The sequence below is a fragment of the Choloepus didactylus genome, chromosome 6, assembly GCF_015220235.1.
Source record: "Choloepus didactylus isolate mChoDid1 chromosome 6, mChoDid1.pri, whole genome shotgun sequence".
Taxonomy (NCBI): domain Eukaryota; kingdom Metazoa; phylum Chordata; class Mammalia; order Pilosa; family Megalonychidae; genus Choloepus; species Choloepus didactylus.
Genome location: NC_051312.1, coordinates 44,227,425 through 44,247,404, shown reverse-complemented (window position 1 = coordinate 44,247,404; position 19,980 = coordinate 44,227,425). Strand labels below are relative to the sequence as shown.

The following is a 19,980-nucleotide window of genomic DNA, read 5'->3' as shown; positions in this document are numbered from 1 at the left end:
CAGTGACACAGTCCTGAGCACTGCACAGCCGGGCTGGACAGTCTTCAGGCCACCGTTTGCAGTGAGGGGCAAGATCTCTTTCCACAGGCAAAAGGATTTGCCCTGTTGGATACATGTTTAGACTCAACATATTCTAGTTTCTCTTCTTCTCTGGCAAAGGTTTGAATCAAATAACAAGAACTATTTCCTGCTATTATGAATATGAATTAAAAATTCCTTCATGATTGGGAGGGGTGATTTGCTGGAGTTGGATTCCCCCGCTTGTTTTCAGTGTTTGGTTGATCCTCGATTACTGAGGGCTATTGCTCTACTTTTGACTTCTGTCTGCAAGAAGTGGAGAACCTGGGACAGGCAGGATATGGCTCAGTCAGGAGGTGCTGGGGGTCCCGAGTGCTTCCAGAGGAAAGAGTGCTGCTTTCAAACAAAGAGCTGCTGCATTGCATAGTTGGAAGGATTCTCCTCGCTGTGACTCCTCTGTTTTGTATGACATCCCGCACCCTCACCTCGTTCCATGCTTACTCAAAAGATACCAAAGCAGCATAGAACTCGTCAGCCCTCAGAGAAAGACACAGTATGCTTTTTCTTTGCATTTCCACAGATCCTGATGTACTGGTGTCCCTCAATAAATGCTGGCTGATTTGTCTGTGTCTCACCTAATCTGGTCAAAATTTATAGGGCGTACATGTAATTTACCTTCCAATCCTGTATACTCCTGAGCGTGCAAGAGGGTGCTATTAATAATTGTGTGAAGACAAAAGGCATAAATTGAGACTGGCCCAGGGAAACTGGGGCAATGGTCATCCTGCATGGCTACCGTCCTCAACACAGGGCTTCAGGCTGAGCAACAACACATTGGAGTCCACCAGCAGTGCCTAGAGCACGGGATGGACAGGGAGTAGGGAGTTCAGACTCTGAGCCATGGGAGAGTCGGTAATGGTGATTTTCCACTGTTGACCCTTTCTCAATGTATTTGAGTTCTGACTATCATCCAAGGACTTGGGAGGCACATCTTTTTTAGAGGCATTTGCAACAAGTCAGAGCTGAAAATGGCAATGGTCAAACCTGGTAGTTCCAGACAACATGACCCAAAGGCAGCCTTGCCCTCCTGAGAACCACTCAGTGGGAGTGTCCACATCGTATGCGTCTTGGACAGGCGATCCAACACACCAAGGCAACAACAGCTCTGCAAGCTCCCAAAGCCCTCTGTCTGCCAGCCCCACATGATACCCACTCGGGAGACATACTCACGATTTTCACAGTGCTGCCCGGTATAGCCTGCCAGGCAGGCACACTTGTAAGCTCCAGTTTTGTCAAGGAGACATGTACCATCATGGAAACAAGGAGACGAGGAACATGCTGTAAGACAAAGGGCAAGTTCCCTCAGTGCCACTGTGCAATGAGTTGATTGCTTCATACCTGGAGTCATGACCAGAGTCTTTACTGTCTATTAAAATAACTCGCTAGTTTTTACCCCTCTTACTGAATTCTTATGTTATTTGTGAATGCATAAAACAGGTATTCATTAAATGTCAAATATTGTTCATGTTATTTGACATTCTTGAAGGCTCCAGTTGATGCTCAAGACACCTACACTCTGAAGGGCAGAAGATAGAGTCAAATGAGCACCATACTGATTAAAGCAGAATTATGCTTTTATCTCTCCATGGGAACTCTAGCAGAGAAAGGCATCCTTGGGTTACTTGAGAATTCATCTTTCTCATGAAAGGTCAACATCCTCAGTACTGGGTAAAAGAAACAAGAAGATGATCTTCATGACACTGTTGAAAGTATAGCTGAGAACTTCCAAACCTACATTCTGTAAACATTAGTGCCTTGAGATATTGAAATGTGTTCAGCTAAAAAAGGTTTCTGGGCTCAAATAAGTTGGGGAAGCGCTGTGGAGTTAAATGGCAATTAACCATATTTCCTTACTGCAGAACTCAGAACCTTCAATGCCCTAATGTGCATTGCAAATTTCTAAGCTTTTCTCAAGTGTGCTGGTTTGGATGTATTATGTACCCCAAAATGTCATTATCTTCGATGCAGTCTTGTGTGGGCAGGAAACGTATTGGTGTTGATTGGGTTGGAGATCTTTCACTGGATAATTTCCAAGGAGGTGTGGCTCCGCCCATTCAGCATGGGCCTTGATTAGTTTACTGGAGCACTATATAAGCTCAGACAGAAGGAGTGAGATTGCTACAGCCAAGAGGGATACTCTGAAGAATGCACAGAAGCTGAGAGAGCAGCTGCAGATGAGAGACAGTTTGAAGATGGCCGTTGAAAGTAGATTCTTGCTTCGGAGAAGCTAAGAGAGGACAAACACCCCAAGAGCAACTAAGAGTGACATTTTTGAGGAACTGCAGCTTAGAGAGGAACATCCTGGGAGAAAGCCACTTTGAAACCAGAACTTTGGAGCAGATGTCAGCCACATGCCTTCCCAGCTAACAGAGGTTTTCCGGACACCATTGGCCATCCTCCAGTGAAGGTACCCAATTGCTGATGTGTTAACCTTGGACACTTTATGGCCTTAAAACTGTAACTATGTAACCAAATAAACCCCCTTTTATAAAAGTCAATCCATCTCTGGTGTTTTGCATTCCGGCAGCATTAGCAAACCAGAACATCAAGCTTATTTGACCACAGAACCCACATTTTATGGAGCATCTTGGAGACTATTTTCTACAGAAAACACTTTGGGAAACACTGGTCTGCATGTCATCCACCAATCCTACATTCATTTACCCCAACGTAGAAACAAATCACTTGGTTCAGTTTGTCAAATCTGTACTGAGTGCTTGCTTTGTCTAAGGTGCTGGAGAGATACCAAGATGGCCAGGGCATCCTACTTACCAGATCAAAGCTTTCTGAAGACAGGGAGAAAAAAATATATGTATAACAACTATAACCTGACGCATAGTATAATAAGTGTCAGAAAAGAGGAGAAAGTGCTATGACACATTTGAAAGGGCCAAATCACAGCCCATCAAAGCAAGTGGAAAAAATTTGGCAGAAGAGGAAGAATCTGATAGGGACCCCGGAGGATGGGTTTTGATGAGCAGGCATGGGGAGGTGATTTTACCCAGAGGAAATAAGTTGCATACATGCAGACAAATTGGGGGGGACAGGGTGTTTGAGAAACAGGAAGTAGCACTATTTGGTGACAGAGCACAGGACTAGAAAAACAATTTAAAGCCAAACAGCAAAGAGCACTGAAAGCCAGGCGGAGGATTTTAGAAATTGGGGAATAATTAAAAGTCTTTCAACAGGATGATATGAGCAGAATCCTATTTCCTTTTGAATTACCCCCAAAGTGAACAATTTACACACCCTCTAACTCTGTAGTAATTACTAGGGAAGGATTGGTGAGAGTCATCCTTACTTCCTAGCAGATGTACTGTATTTTTTTTCCTCAGACAAAATTTATCCACTCTTGAGACCTCAAATACAGAGTGAGGCATCGAAAAAGGCATGGCAAGAACAAGACTGCAGCCTTAACCTCCATTCCTTTCCTGCCATTTTCCTCTGTAAAATACTTCTCAAATCTCCTCTCTCCTTCTCAACTAGCACCCCTTATTCTAGACCTCTTACATCTGCCCTCACCATACCCTCTGCTATAGTGTCATCCACAGGAAGGTGAACCTGGTCACATCATCACCCTCCTTAAAACCTTCCAGCATCTCCCTAGCTTTGCAGCAATATCAAAACTTCTTCCCAAGCTTGGCATGATGGGTTTTCTGACTTTCTTTCTTCCTCATCTCGTGACTCTCCCCTGGCTCCCTCCACTCCAGCCACCCCTGTTTTCCTTTCATTGAACACGCCAAACTCTTTTCCCAGTTAGAACCTTTGCAACCATAGTTCCATCTGCTTGGAAATCTTTCCTCTCAGTCTCCACAGGCCAGTCCTTTCCTGTTCCTCAGGTTGGGGCTTAAATGTCACCTCCTCGGAGAAGCCTTCCCTGAGCACCCCACCTACGAAGCAGCTTCTCCATTATTCTCCATCTCAAGTGGACCCTATTTTGTTTCTTTGCAATTCTTATTATAACTTGCAACTATTTTGTTTATTTATTTATTATTTTTCTCCTAGACTCTGAGCTCCATGAATACAAGTATTTTATCTGTTTTATTAATTCTTGTATCTCTGGCATTCCTGTACAATGTCTGACATATAATGAAAGATTAAAAAAAACAAAAACAAAACAAAACAAAACAAAAAAACTGAAATAATGAGTGAATTGCAGAAAACCAATTGTTTTCATTCAACTCGGGGATCCAGGCATTCAAGGCCCCAGCGGCTGGAAGTGTGGCTGGAGGCTCACGGCTGAGCCCCTTCCTGGGAACTGCCCTCTGGGGACAAGCCAGGCCTTCCCTGCCTCTCAAAGGCAAGGGCGGGAAACTGCCTAGTCATAAGGGACTCAGTGGTAGCCTTTAGTCTGCTAATTCGAGCTCCTGAGCATCATTCTAAAGCAATCATTTATCGGAAGCTTAGCCTGCACCAAGGACTGAGCTAAAGTACTTAACACTTAACTGTCTCTTTTAAGCCTCATCTTTAAGCTAGGCATTATCCTCCTGATCTTACAGATACGGGCCCTGAAAATAAAAGAAGTCTACTTCTTATATCACCACCAAGTGCAAAGCAGGAATGAAACCCAGTTTGGATAACAGATCTCGCTGGGTTTCTGCCTTCTCATCTATAAAATGGGGAGACTGCCTACTGCAGGGCTGTGTGAGGTTCATATGCCCAGCCCTTTTTTTTTTTTTAATTTTCATTTTATTGAGATATATTCACATACCATGCAGTCACACAAAACAAATCGTACATTTGATTGTTCACAGTACCATTACATAGTTGTACATTCATCACCTAAACCAATCCCTGACACCTTCATTAGCACACACACAAAAATAACAAGAATAGTAATTAAAGTGAAAAAGAGCAATTAAAGTAAAAAAGAACACTGGGTGCCTTTGTTTGTCTGTTTGTTTCCTTCCCCTATTTTTCTACTCATCCATCCATAAACTAGACAAAGTGGAGTGTGGTCCTTATGGCATTCCCAATCCCATTGTCACCCCTCATAAGCTACATTTTTATACAATTGTCTTCGAGATTCATGGGTTCTGGGTTGTAGTTTGATAGTTTCAGGTATCTACCACCAGTTACTCCAATTCATTAGAACCTAAAAAGGGTTGTCTAAATTGTGCGTAAGAGTGCCCACCAGAGTGACCTCTCGGCTCGTTTTGGAATCTCTCTGCCACTGAAGCTTATTTCATTTCCTTTCACATCTCCCTTTTTGGTCAAGAAGATGTTCTCCGTCCCACGATGCCAGGTCTACATTCTTCCCCGGGAGTCATATTCCACGTTGCCAGGGAGATGCACTCCCCTGGGTGTCTGATCCCACGTAAGGGGGGAGATGCCCAGTCCTTTATAGTCACTGTAACACCATAATACTTCTGAGAGACAGTGTTTGGTCTTTCAGTCGAGAAGAGAAGAGACGAAAACTCCCATCAAAAGTAGTTTTATTGTCTGGCCATGCGCAGGCATCTGAAGCCTAAGAAAATGGCGAAAGCCCCAAGCCAAGGTACAGTAGGGCTTATAAAGGATGGTTGGCAGAAATGAATATAAAAAACAAACAAAAAAACACAAGGATGATTGGCGGGAAGTCCTTTGTCCAGGGATGGGGAGGCTGGCAGGTCTAGGTTGGTAGTTTCTCAGTGGCTACTTTGGGGAAAGGGAGTAACTGGCAAGTTTCCAATGGGCTGGTTTGAAAGCAGGAAAGTTTAAAATTTTAATGTACAGAATTCCTAGGGGCGGGGGCAGTGGCTTATTGCAGACCTGCAGGGTTTCTAGGGCGGGGTGAGGGGTGAGGGCTCTATGGCAAAATTCCTAAGGGCAGGGGTGGAGTGAGGGCCCAGGACCTCTACCGGATAGTAGTATATATAAATCCCATTTTACAGAGAAGAAAACCCATTTTACAGTTTAAAGAGACAGTTGCCCAGGTGGCAAGGCCAGGATTCATGCCCAATTCTCCCTCACTCCCAAATCTGGCTGAATACCACCTGCTTCCAAGGCATGGCTGGGAGCTTCCCGGAAACAGGAATATATTTTCTCAAGGGGAGATCGAGGGGCACACTTTCAGAGGAGGAAGAGACCCCCCTGGCCCTCCCTTCAGTCGGAGGGTCATAAACTCTGGAGCAGCACCTGCTGCTCCCTCCCTGGCTTCCCTGGAGCAAGGCTTTCCCTACATGCTGTAAAAACCCACACCTTTATTTCACAGGAGACCCTGCCCTGCCTGAGCCTGCACCTTGCCCAGCAGCAAAACATCCAGAACGCCCCATCGCTCTGGGCCCTGCAGGGTTCATAGGACACATCCTCAGAGGAAGGCACACAGACTCCTGAGGGCAGATACTGAGAGCTCAGGGGGAGCATTTGGGGCGGGAAAGGGAGCAGGCAGTGGGAGTAGGGGGATGTCTGCTGGTCTCCCTGAAAGGACGGGGCCTTAAGAAAGACTGATTCCATGGCCTCCCACCTTCATTCCTGAGATTTCAGTATTATACTCAAAATGCCATCCCATTTTTTTTTAATTTGGCATTAATAAAATAGAACTTCAAGCCTGTGCTTATTTTGTAAAACCTGATGCAATCTAATTGCAGAACAATGAGAGCTGGGCTGATTCCTTAGGACTGAACATTTTGTTCATTTTGGTTAAATCCTACTTCCTAATATCAGGGCAGGAGTTCAAATCCTGTTTAGAGTTACTCCCAAAGTATGGCAACCCCTGGCCTAAGCAAAACAGGCCTGAGGAACTTGTCATCGCACCGCAGTCTGCGTGACCTGAGCAGCTAATGTTTAACCTATCATCTTTGTAAACCAGTAGAGAGAAAATGGTAAATTAACCTGAAAATGCAACTTTAAGAAGTTAGTAGGGGCTGATAACTCTTGGTCTCACAAAGGAGTGAGATGTAAATGTCAAGTCTGGCACCTAGATTTGAATAAGCATTCATCTATGGTCCCCAGATCTCCTGCTATCAAGTGTTAATCGTTTACTTCCTTTTTAACACTCCTGTGGTTACCTATGGATCACCACCCCACCCCCACCTCACAAGACTCTTTTCCTGGGCTTGTACCCTTAGGAATGTGTTTGTCTCAAACCCTTATAACTGGCTTGCCATCCCCTTTAATTGCCCTGTCAGCTTCCCTGCGAATGCAATGCCCATCTGGTGTGAGAGAGTCATTATGATCTCCATATCGACTTCCCACCCTGTAGGTGAGGCCTGAATAAAAGCTCACATCTCAGAACACGTCTGGTGTCTTCTTTGGCTTCTGGACTGGCAAAGCCCTCATGGGCCATGACAAAGCCAATGGCATATACCTCTGAGTTTAAGACTTTTTTAATACCTATTTTACAGATGGCAAAATGGAGGCTAAGGGCACACCTGGGGCTGAGCGGCTATGGAGAGCATACTATATACCAGACACTGTGCTAAGCTCTTTACCTGCTCTGTCTCATTTAATTTTTAGAATCTCTGTAATGGAGGAGGATCTGTTACTAGTCTTATATCACCAATTAGGAGATTGTGGCCCAGAGAGTAGAAGGACTTACCCAAGGTCACATAGCTTGACCAGCTAGGGATCCAAAGCCAGTGTTCTTAACCATGAGAGGCTCCTTTGATGTGAACTCTAGAGTCAAATTGCTGGTATCCAAATTCTTGGTTCTATCTCAAATAGCTGTGTGACCTTGGGCAGATTTCCCAACATCTCTGCGCTTCAGCCACTTCATCTGTAAAAAGGGGGATAATAATTCCTACTTCTGATTTTGCGTGAGCCTTTCTGAAACACACCTTGCCAGTTTTTCTCTTACTTCTCAATGTGTAGGCTGCTTCTGAGAACTCAGAATAGCTGAGTCTAATGAAGCTGAGCATGAAGAAAGAAAGGTACCCAGAAAGGAGATATTTGCCTGGAGCACAGCCATAAAATGCTACCTTAGTCTCTATGGCCTTTACCTGTGATCTCCTCAAAAATGGCGTGGAATCCATCAAAGTTCTTGGAGCCATCAGAATGGAAGAGGATGTGGAGAGAGGGCCCTGTGCTCCGGATGGGAGCTGGCCGCTCATTGCCACAGAAACGCTTGATGATCTGGCTGTCACTGTTGTCCCCATCACGGACTTCAACGTAGTCATACTGGCACATGTAGTCAAACTCCAGGCTCAACATGACCAACCTATGGGTGGAAAGGGTGACAGAAGGAGACAGGTGGGCCCTCGACAGTCCTGAGACCCCTAGGCACAGTCAAGGACAGATGAGGAACAGGTGTCAGGAAAAGATGGAGCCAGTGGCCTGATGTGATAGGAAAATGGTCCTGAAGGACTGGAGGTCAGATGAATTTCTTTTACTGGAGGAGTACGTGCATAGTACCGCATGCATGTGATTGCACACACACATGCATGCCAGATGTGGGGGAATGGGGGAGGGTGCCACAGTCCACTCAGAATCTTTGCACATGTTGCCTCCTCTTCCAGGAGCACTTTACCTCTTAATCTTCATGGTGGGTTCCTTCCCAGCCTCCAGATCTCAGCTTAAATATTCACTGCTCAAAGAGGCTTCCCTGACCACTCTTTCTAAAGGCAGTCCCCTCTTTTTCTCATAATGTGGACACAAACTTTAATTTCTTATATTTAGCTTCTTGATTTGTACTTTTTGCCTAGCTCCTCCATCAGACTGCAAATTCCTTGAGGACAAAGTATAACATCTGCCTTGTTCCACACTGCCCATGCAGTGGTCTAGAAGGACGTTGAGTAAATATCATTAAATAGATGATTGAATGGGTGCTGGACTTTAATTTCATAGTTGAATAGTGGAAAAAGCACACATTGCTTTGCAAGACTAAGTAAAGGAAAAATACTGCACATTCTTCTCTGACAGAAGGATCAAAAGGTGATGTCTATGTGCTGGGTAACAACAGTTCTCACCACAAAGAGTAGAGAAAGTAGCCCCGTATCAGAGCTTCAGCGGCAGGGAAGGCCTGATAAATGTGCTTATTTAAAGGACTCTCAGGTTTGGAAACACTGGGATACATCAGATCAGAAAAGCACAAGACCACTGTAAGCTCTCATTTCCAAGACAGAAATAAAAGAGGCAGCTATATCCCAGGAGTACAGAAGGAAAGATATTTTTCAAAAGATGCTCAAGGGAATGCCTGATGATCAAGTTCACAAAATGTACATCCACATCTCTTCTCTTAGACTTTGGAGAAGAGATGGGAATAGTCAGAAAGGCTCAGAACTGCCCCATGAAATGTCAGGACTGGGGATATTTCTACAATTATACATTAAAAACCCCATGTGCCAGAATCAAAGGACATTGAAACATAGCAACCATCAGTATATTTTAAAGGCTCTGAAGAGTCCCACTAAAAATAAAACCCCCAAACTGAGTATAATCAGTATTCCTTTTACAAATTTTTTTATCATCAACTTTTGGGATATGCAAGTCCTATTAATCACATTTAATGAAACATACTCTGTTGGGGACTGAATCATGTCACCCACAAAAGGCATGTTCAGGTCCCAACCCTCGGTCCTCAGTGTGTGACCCCATTTGTAAATAGGACCTCTGAAGATATTATTAGTTAAGGTGTACCCAGACTGACTGACGGTGGGTCTTAATTCAATGTGGCTGAAGACATTATAAGCAAAGGAAATTGGAAACAAAGAAAGCAGTCATGGGGAGCAACCAAAAGCTTGAAGTCAATAGAACCCGTCAGAGAGGAGCCGATGCCACCATATGCATTGTCATGTGACAGAAAAGCAAAGCAACCCCAAAGAGATCCAGCCAGCCAGAAGATACTGAACCTGGAGGAAGCAAGCCTTCTAGCTTTTGAAACTGGGCCAATAAATACCTGATTTTAAGCCAACCCAGTGAACATTATTTGTTTTAGCAGCCAGGAAACTAAACCATGCTCTTAAGAGATACCTGACTTATCACAATGCCACCACTAACTCCTGTGGGCTTGAGAAAATCAGTTCTTTCTCTGGACTTTCTTATCTTTGTCTGCAAAGGTGGGTGAGGGCTCCACCTAAATGACACCATGGCTTTCTCCAAAACTGAAATGAGGTACTGCAGCATGTATTTGCATTCATGCATTCATTCATTTGTTCATCTATTCAACACATATTTATGGTGGGCCAGTTAAGTGCCAGATGCTGCTCTGGGCACTAAAAAGCACAGCAGTGAATGAACTAGACACAGTACATACCCTCATGGAGATGAGTTCTAATTTGGGAGACAGACAAAAGCAAGGAGACCAAAAATCGAGGTAATTTCAGGTAGTTCTAATTGCTATGAAGAAAATGAATCAGGCTAAAAACATAAAGAGTAACTGGGGAAAGTCAAGAAAAACCTGAGGATGGGAAATTTGGACAGAGCCTTAAATGATGAAATCAACTACGTGAAGGTCATGGGGCAGAGCAGACCAGGTAAGGGAATGTGCAAGTGCAAAGGCCCTGGGGCAGAAATGAGCTTGGCCATCTGAGGAACAGAAGAGAAGTCAGGGAAGCTCAGGGTGGTGAGTGAGGGGAAAAGTGGTATGAGACGAGGTCAGCCAGGAGACCAGGAGCCCAATCCTGCAAAGGGAGGAGTTCAGATTTTATTTCAAACCTAATACGAAGCCCCTGCAAGATGTCAACAGGAGAATAATTATTTATGATTTTGAAATATCACTGTCACCACTCTGAGGAGATTGCAGAACTGGCAACAGTGGAAGCAGGGAAGCCGGTTAAGATGCCAAGACAGAATCCAGGTGAGATAGCGGCAGTTTGAAGGAGAATGGTGGCAGTGGAGATGGAGAAATGTGGATAATCTTGGGATTATTTTAAAGATCTTTTTTTTTTAAAAGAGCAGACCTTGTGAAGGCCTGGCTGTGGTGGGTGATGGAAAGCGAGGCAGCAAGGATGGCTGCTCAGCTTTGGGCCTCAACGTTGGGGATGTGCTTCAGGATGCTTCCATGATTAGTCTCCCTGGCCAGGAGGTCCAGCTTTAATGAACTGGAAAGAAATTTACATATTTCCAAGCCTTCCCAGGGCACAAATCCTCTCCCATTTTTGTTTTTGGTTTTTGCATCCTGGGTCTTGGAGAAGCTCATTCAGAGGCCCTGATGAGACCACTTGGCCTGGTCCCTGAACTGCTGAAATATTCACATGCATTATTTAACAACTGCCCTTATTATACCTGGCAGACCCAGCCTCGAGCCAATTAAGTGGATTAGTTTGGCCCTTCACTTGCTGCTTGACCTAGCCTAGGAAAGCCCAATTAATAAGCCCTACTCTCAACCTCAGGACCTCAGCGAGTGGGAGACCAGCTACCACAAGCCTATTTTGGTGAGGAGGATTGGGGAGACCTGTTTTGCAATGGATCCTTCTAATGCAGGGTACCCTGTTGCCCTTTCTAGAGGACAGAGTGCCATTCAAGGGGCCAGGTGGCATGCAGTAACTTCTGGGTACATTGGTTCATCCAGAAAATACTTAGTGAAAGCTTCTGCTCTAAAGGCTCTGAGAGTTCCATCACCACTACCCTCTCCACTGGTTAGAAAAGGGAAGTGCTAAGTGGACACTATCCCTACAAATCCCAGTGGTGAGTGGGCCATTCTGCTTCCCTGGAGAGGAAAAAGAGATGCTTGCTAGGAAAGAAGAGATACACTGGAGGCAGGAAGCAGTTCTTTCAACATTCTTCATGCAACAAATATTTATTGAACACCTATGGTGTACCACGTACTTTTCCAAGCACTAGGATGCAACAATGAACAGTTCTCATAAAACAGGATTCTCTTGTGTATTTATCAATATTTACAGTGGAATAGGGGTCTATACTTTGGATTATGGCATAAATGAAACATTCGCTGAGGTCTCCAAAGCTCCATAATTAGAAATGGCCCCTCTGCCACATGGGTGAGAGAATTACTTTATTTGTTGTGGGAGTGGTTGTTGTTTCTGACAGTAGCAATTAAGAGATCTGTGACAATCATAAACCACAATCTACAGTATAAATTCCTTGGAGGTTATATGTGTGCCTTTTATTTCTTCACATCCCTCCCAAAGAACCCTGCATAGTACTAGGTGAATAGGGAACCTTGTTAATTATTTGCAAACCAGTAGATTGCTCTCAGTATTTTGCTTTGTTGGTTAGACCAAAAACATTCAAGTCCCACTAGTCCAGGATAGTGAATGACAAGCATTTAATTGGCAGTAATTTTAAACAGGGTTTACATTACTGAGTCACTAAGAAGGAAAGAAAAAGGCTCCAATACACTTTTTCTGCTTCTAAGAACCAATTCTTGGCATTTAGCCAGGGCCCTCAATCCCATAACTATTTCCTTCTAACCTCAGATCCTTAATTCTGACCCCAGCCCCTTACCTTAGTTGGATGATGAATCCAGGTTTGGCATGAATGGTCCATTCGCAGTGAGCATTTAGAGGGTAGCTCTCCAACAAAATCTGACCCTTTGGGGCCCGCAGAACTTGGCCACATCCTGAGAAGAGAATACAAGATCAGACATGGAAATTGGGATCAATAGGAAAGAGAGAGAAGATGGTCTCAGAGAGCCTTTGAGTTCATCCCATACTCCTGAGGACAGGATGAAGAAGAAAAGGGGATAAGGAAATTAATATTTCTCAAGTACCTGGCAATGTGTAAGTCAATCTTCATAGATTAATTCATTTAATCCACCCAACAATTTGGGGAGGGAAGTTTTCCAGCTAGGAAACAGATAATCAGAGAATGAAATAATGTCTCCAGCTATGTTATAAATTGAATTGTGTCCTCCAAAAAGATACGTTGAAGTCCTAATCCCCAGTACCACAGAGTGTAATCTGATTTGGAAATCGGGCCACTATAGATGGAATGAGGCAAGTTAAAATGAGGTCATACTGGAGTACGATGGACCTTTAATCCAATATGACACGTATCCTTATAAGAATAAGAAATAGGGACACAAACAGATCGATACAGAGAAGAATGCCATATGACAACTGAGGCAAAAAAAACACCATGGATTGCCAGCCACCCACCACCAGAAGCCAGGGCAGAGATTTAGAGCAGAGTCTTCCCTATAGACCACAAATGAAGTATTACCTGCAGACACCTTGATTTTGGACTTCTAGTCTCCAAAATAGTGAGACAACAAATTTCTGCTGTTTTAAGCCACCCACTTTGTCATACTCTGTTTTGGAAGCCCCGGCAAACTAAAACAAGCTATTAAGTGACAAAACAGAGATTTAAACCCAACTTGCCTGAATGTAAAGTCCAACTCACTCTGCCACCCTGCCTTTCCAAGACTGCCCTAGGTGGCTTGCTGCGTCTACCTTAAAAGTCTCAGAAAGCAGACCCTCCCACAGCTCTACCCTAGGGGACATGGCGGCCTTTGTCTAGAGTCTAAATCTGCATGAGGCCCTTTGGTCTTTGTTCCCTGTGTGCATTCTACAAATATAGCTACAAAAGAAACTCTCTGCTACCTCCAGCATCCAGTTAGAAATGTTGCATTAATTTGTTCTATGAACAATACAGTAATAAATGCATCCTTAATATGTGACATGGATGTAAAAGGAACATTGAAAGGTTCTTGAAGGGAGAGAATATCTCCAACCAATTGGACTGGATTGTGGTTTTCCATTTTTTTCCAGCCTCTTTGTTTCAAATAAACTGCTATGGAGACCACCAATAAGAAGACATGGATCAAAGAGGAGCTCTTAGTTGAAGCAGAAGCAGGAGCCCAAAGACCTCTCCTTTGTCCCCTGAGTTTCCTCCAAGGAATCTCTAAGATTTTGAAACCCTGGACTGGGTAGCCTTTAAATTATATCACACTTCCTAGTATTAAGATAAGCACTCGTCTGCTTGTTCATGCTGCTCCAGTCACACTGGCCTGCTTTCTGTTTCCAACTCCAAACCTTGCTTTTGTTCTTGCCTTGACCTAGAAGTCTTGTTTTCCTCTGAATCTTCATGAGGCTGGCTCTTCGGGAATTGAGCTCAACCACCACTTCTGCAGAGGGTTTCCTTGTCCTTTCAGCCAAAATATGCCCTAACATTTCTACAGTCACTGTCATTACTCTATTATATTTTCAAGTATCATTTGAAATTATCTGACTCATTTGCTTACACCCTTTGCTAGAGCTGGGAACTTCTCTAGCTTGTCCAGCTCGTACTCCTAGAATGGTACATGGTGTAAAATATGTGCTCAATAAGTATTTGTTGAGCAAATGAATGATGCTATTATTATAAGTGAGACACCATGCTTAAAGCTTTACAAACTTTCTTTCATTTAGTTTTCACAAGAAACCTAGGAGAACCATATTCATCTCTCCATCACCCAGACATGAAAATAAGGAGGGGAGAAGTTAGGTGACTTCCCCAAGGTCAGACTAGGAAGTGAGAAGGTTCTGTAAAGCCATAGCTAAGAATAGGGACTTTGGAGTTTGCCTGTCCCCCAGGTTTGAGACTCAGCTTTATCCTCACTAGCTGTGCAGCCTTGGGCAAGTTACTACATCTTTCAGAACCTCAGTAATCTGAGCCAATGGGAATAAAAGTAACACCCACTTTATATGATATTACAAGACTTAAATAAGATTGTGCATGGAAAGACCTTAGCAGAAAAATCAGTAAATGTTAGTTACTGTTACTGATTACTAAGTGTCAGAACAGGGCTTTGAGCTTAGAATGGACTAGTACTAATGCTAGGTCTTGGCCAGTACATTAAACTGCCTTAGGAGCTTTCTGATCAGTCTTCTCCTATCCATTTTGAAGCAGCAGAATTTTTCCACCCCAAAAGAGATATATTTAATCTTTGAGCTCCCACCACCACCACCACCTTTCCTTGAAGTGCAAGTTCCTTCTTCCTGCACACCTCACACTCCTCATCGCCCCCATCTGCCCATCTGCTGCAGGGCTACGAAAGTGATACGCCCCGGAGTGTGAGACAAGGAAAGAAAAGCCTTCCTGCACAGCCTCCGCCCCTCGCCCCTCGGGGGCTGGCAGCTTCCCACCTCGCAAAAGTGTTAAATCCCGGCTTCCTCAGCAAGCTTCCTGTTAGGGACCCTAAGTTAGAACCAGCAGTAAGAGCTGCCAGGTCTGCTTCCATCTCTTCCCTTCCTAAGGACAAGAATCAAACAGCAGTGTCCCTGGGCCCCTCCCCAAATCCCCAGGGGGTGCTCATCCCCAGCCAGGACTCCTTGGTATTTCTAGGGTCTCAGGCAACCATTGGAGGTCTCAGAGTCTCCTCCCTCTGCCCCTCCCCCAGGCACCCTGCAGGACATGTGAAAGGCTAGACCACTCACTGCAGGCCCAAGGGCCGTCCTTCAGAAGTAGCCAGGATTCCAGAACACATGCAGGGCCTTGAGCCTTCCTAATGTTCCTCCTCACTCTGACAATGTGTTGGAATGGATTGGGAACCCCATTTGGACATGTTCTCGGTCATGGTCTACATTCTGAAGGGTGTGGACCCATTGTAAATAAGAGATAATCATGATTTTACTTCAGTTAGGTGTGGCCCAACTGAATCAGACAGGGTTTAATCTGATTACTGGAGTCCTTTATAAACAGAGTGAGAGTCAGATGGAGAGAGAAGCCACAGGCAGCAGCCAGAAGCTGGAAGTCAACAGACCTGGAAGAGAAAGGAGAAGCCATGGGTATGCACATTGACATGTGACAGAAAAGCCAGGATTCCCAACAACTGCAAGCCAGAAGATACCACCCCAGAGAGGAAGCAAGCCTTCTGGCCCCTGAAACAGGAGCCAATAAATTCCTGTCTTTTAGTCGACCTATTGTATGATATTTGTTTCAGCAGCTAGGAAACCGAAACAGACAGGGAGTGTGGAGTTGCCTCAAGATGGGGGAAGACTTCTAACCAACAAAGACAAAGAGGCCACTTCTCGGAAATGTGCTTGCAGGATTGAGTGTTAGGCAAAGAGGAAGAGGAAGAGAGAGCCCCACAACCCTCCCAACATCAAGGGATTCTTTTAGGCTCCTTTTCCACTCCCGCCTCTACTCAGGGAGCTGGTGAGCCTGTGTACAGGCGCAGCTGCACTACACCTCTCTGTCCAGGGCAAAACAGTGAATACAGCTAGGTGTCCCTGCCAAGGAAATGTGGCTGGCCAACCAGGCAGGTGGTCTGGAGTCTGAAAGACCAAAGCAGGCCAAGGGCCTGCAAGACGTGCTTGGATTCCCCAACAATGGCTTATTGCAGGGGAAAGGGTGTGTGTGTGTGTGTGTGTGTGTGTGTGTGTGTGTGTGTGTGTGTGTGTGTGTGTGTGTGTGTGTGTGTGTGTAGCAGGATCTGCCATGGGCTTTCAAATCCTAGATTCATCTCCCATGCTCCTGCCCTTCCCCATGGCTACAGACTAAAACAGGAGAGACAGCAGAATAGACCCCGTTTCTAGAAAGTTGAAAGAAAATCCGTGTTAATTTCTAAACTAGTAAGAGAGCTGGAAGGTTCCCAACAAAAATGAACACCCCCAGTATTCAGACAAAAATCTTTTTATCTCCAGCAAGGGGGTGGGGAGCGGGTGGGAGGAGAAAGACATGACATACGTCTGAGAAGTGGTTGGTTGTTTTTTTTTTAATCTTTCCTCTTAGAAAGAAAAGGAGGACTAAAATAACATTCAGACACAGAGAGGCATTTGCCATTTTCTTTCCTCCTTTGAAGTTCATTCAAGAGGTGGGACTACAGTGGTTAAGGGTAATCCTGAGAAGCCAACTGGGTCTGAATCTCAGTTCAGCCATTTATTAGCTGTGTGACCCTGGGCAAGTTCACTAGATTTTTGAGCCTTGCTTTCCTCATTTGAAAGCGAGAATGCTAGCAGTACCTACCACCATGTGATATATCCTTGTTTGTATGCTTGTTCTGAGGATTAAATAAGATATTATATGTAGAGCACTTAGCAGAGTGCTTTGTACCTAAAAAGTACTTAATAAATGGCAGCTAATATTATTGCATTTCTTGAGTCTTGTCTGAATCTGAAACTATCTTTGCCATAAGCATCACAAGGGGACAGTTCAGATTCCAAGATGCAACTTCCAGATGCTCCAGGGCCTATCTCTAAACTCATCACTGGCTAGAACCCTAAACCCATCAGGTCCAACAGCCCAGAAAGAGATGGCAGGGTAAAGGCCTGGATGATGACACAGGAAATGTCCATGCATCAGTCCAGGAGCCTGAAAGAGGCTCATACCCTCAACAAAGCTTGGTTCATCTTAGCCTGACCTGCTCACTGTATTTTTTCACACATGAGCTAAATTTCAGGTCCTTAGGCACTCAGAGTGAGGACCTCAAATGCCTGGCACATCAAGGGGCAGTTTCATTTAGCAAGATGGGCTCTGGGAGCTGACTTCTGAATTTGCATCTTGGCCCTGCCACTTACAAGCTTTATGACAGCAGTAAAGTTACTTAACCCCTTTGTGCCTCAGTTTCCTCACCTATAAAATGGCTATGATGAGGATTAAGTAGTCATCACATGAAAGTATGTAGAACAATGCCTGGTTCACAGAAAGTGCTAAGTGATTGCTATCATCAGAGACTCAGATCTACATCAGGAATGCTTGGAGATCCAGGAATGACTCTACAGTCACCCTTTGATTTGGACTATAATCCTGATCAATTTGACACTTTAAAATGATTGCTTATTTAATTGTTTGCCCTCCCATGACACAGTTCTATGAGACAAAGGGAACTTATGTGTCTTGTTCATACTTTTAAATGCTTCAAGTAGGTGATCAATTAATTAATTGAATGAATGGCTATACTAAGTAATCAGTTCAAACATATCCTTGCTTAAAGCCCCCTACCACCTTGTACCAAATCAGTCTGTTCAGTCTATTCAGTTGAAACAGTTGTCCAGCAAGTTTGTGCACTTGTATTAAAAATACAGGAATAGTGACCACTTTGCTATGGAAAGTCTCTGCTCCCCTAAATTGCCAGGGTCTTCATATACACACACATGCATGCACACACACACATATACACAATGCATTCTAAGAAAATTCTGCTAATCCAATACAAAAGACAGTGTCTCAGCTAAGAATTCAGACTGTTTAATACTTTCAGTCTTTTGCCTCTGTGGTTCAGTTTGATTGACTTCTATTAACTTGTGTTTAAGTTCCCTGGTCCTTTCTTCTGTTTTGACCAAGCTAATACTAATCTCCTCCAATTAATTTTTAATTTCCTATATTGTATTTTTCAGAACCAAGATTTCTTTTTTTTTTTTAGCAATTTCCAATTTCTTCCTGTAATTCTTCCTTTCTTCATTCATTATAGCTCTCTTTTCCTGCAGATCTTTTAATATATTTATTTAAAAGTTCTGTCCTGTAATTCCAATATTTGGGTCATCCATGGTATGTTATTTGTTTTGTTTTGTTTTCTCTTGACTGTAGGTCACATTCTCCTGCTTTTTCACAGCAGGAAATATATATATATTTTCCCATGAATGGGAATTTTTTTTCCCTCTATTAGGCAGGTAGGATGGGTGACTGATCTAAACAGGAGTTAAATTGTCTGGATCGGGACTGAGGCTATAATCCCTCTAAAAGGACCTTGAAATTCAAGCACCAGGAACATATGGAGCTCTCTCTTTGAATTTCAACTCCCTCCTTCCAAACTTCCTGCATCCCCATGGCTGCAAGACTCGGAAACTGGGAACCCATGAGACTGTGAGGCTTTGAGATCAAATTTTTGAAGCTACAAGACTACAACATCCCAAGACCTGCCTGCCAGCCTCATTCCCCCCCTCCACTTGCCAGCAAAATTTCATTTAAGAGAATTACTTGGCAGAGAGAATCATCTTTGCTTTGGGGATTTCTGCAGGTTTAAGATCAATAGGCCAGTCTATTGAAGGCTCTTTCATCAAAAGTCTAGCTGGCTTATCCTCCTTATGTGGCAGGTGCAACCCTTCATCTGTCCCACTGCTAACCTTAGCAGCTGACCCCAGGTATAAAAGCATCCTGGATTCCTTGCTCATCTAGGAAGAACTCATCCCTCAGGAGCTTAATTCTTTTGTGTGTTTACAGCTATTTGACGGTTTTAAAGAAAATTGCAGATTTGTGTGTGTGTATCTTGGTGATTTCTTATTGTTTCAGCAGAGGGTAGGTCTTTCATGTCCTTCTACATCCTAACAGAAGCTGAGCTCTGACTGATGAGTTCTTTGGCAACATAAAATCCTCTAAAAAGGTTCAGACATTAATTCCTTGGAGTCAAAGAGCTTCAGCACATAAAATATAAAATGCTGTTTACCATACAATATTTATTCTGGGAAGACTACCTCTTCATGCTTTGTGTATATTCTCTTGTCCCTCTGGGAATTCTATTTTATTTTCCCTATCTGACCCTACACTGATTTCCTTCACAGAAAACAAAAAGAGGAGCTCATTTCATAGCTCTTGTTTGGTAGTACTAAGAGTAGCAGCCAGTTATTAAAGGTTTACTATTTATGAGACTCCGTATTAAGGGTTTTACAGATAGTACTTCACTTAACCATCACAAAAACCCTCTGAGAGGCCACTATAATCACCTCCATTTTGGAAATGAGGAAATTAAAGCCTACAAAGGCAAAGAAAATTTGCCCAAAGTTACAGAAATTGCAGAGATTCAAATCCAGGTCCTATTGGTTCCAAGCCCAGGCTGTTAACCACCATGTGATACTGCCCCCAATTTGCACCCAATGGGCATTGTTCTTTTCCTGGAATTGTCAGGACAAAAAAGGCAGGGGCAAAATGAGCCAGTTTCCAGTGAGCTCACCCCAGGTCACTCCATGATTCCCCGGGAGGTCACCTCCATAGGTCAATAACACAACTTTGTGAGACTTTTCTTTCTTTGCTCTCTTTCTCAAATTTGCTTTTGCTCATTTAATTCTCATCATTCCTGGTGATGGCTCAAGAATCAGCCTGCACAAATCATCCTCCTCTCTAATATTCTAGTTCCACAAAATTTTTGGGTATGGCTTATGGCCTGTT

The 19,980-nt window shown here is 43.8% G+C and overlaps 1 protein-coding gene across 1 annotated transcript in view; it reads right to left on the bottom strand.

The window, feature by feature from the left end:
* PAMR1 (peptidase domain containing associated with muscle regeneration 1) overlaps nt 1-19,980 on the bottom strand; it is an 81,977-nt gene that overhangs the window by 26,626 nt on the left and 35,371 nt on the right. Inside the window, exons 4-6 of the mRNA XM_037838847.1 lie at nt 12,403-12,517; nt 7,998-8,215; nt 1,249-1,356 (exon numbers count right to left, since the gene is read on the bottom strand). Of these exons, the coding sequence (XP_037694775.1) occupies nt 1,249-1,356; nt 7,998-8,215; nt 12,403-12,517 (441 nt within the window). The remainder of the gene's footprint in view (nt 1-1,248; nt 1,357-7,997; nt 8,216-12,402; nt 12,518-19,980) is intronic.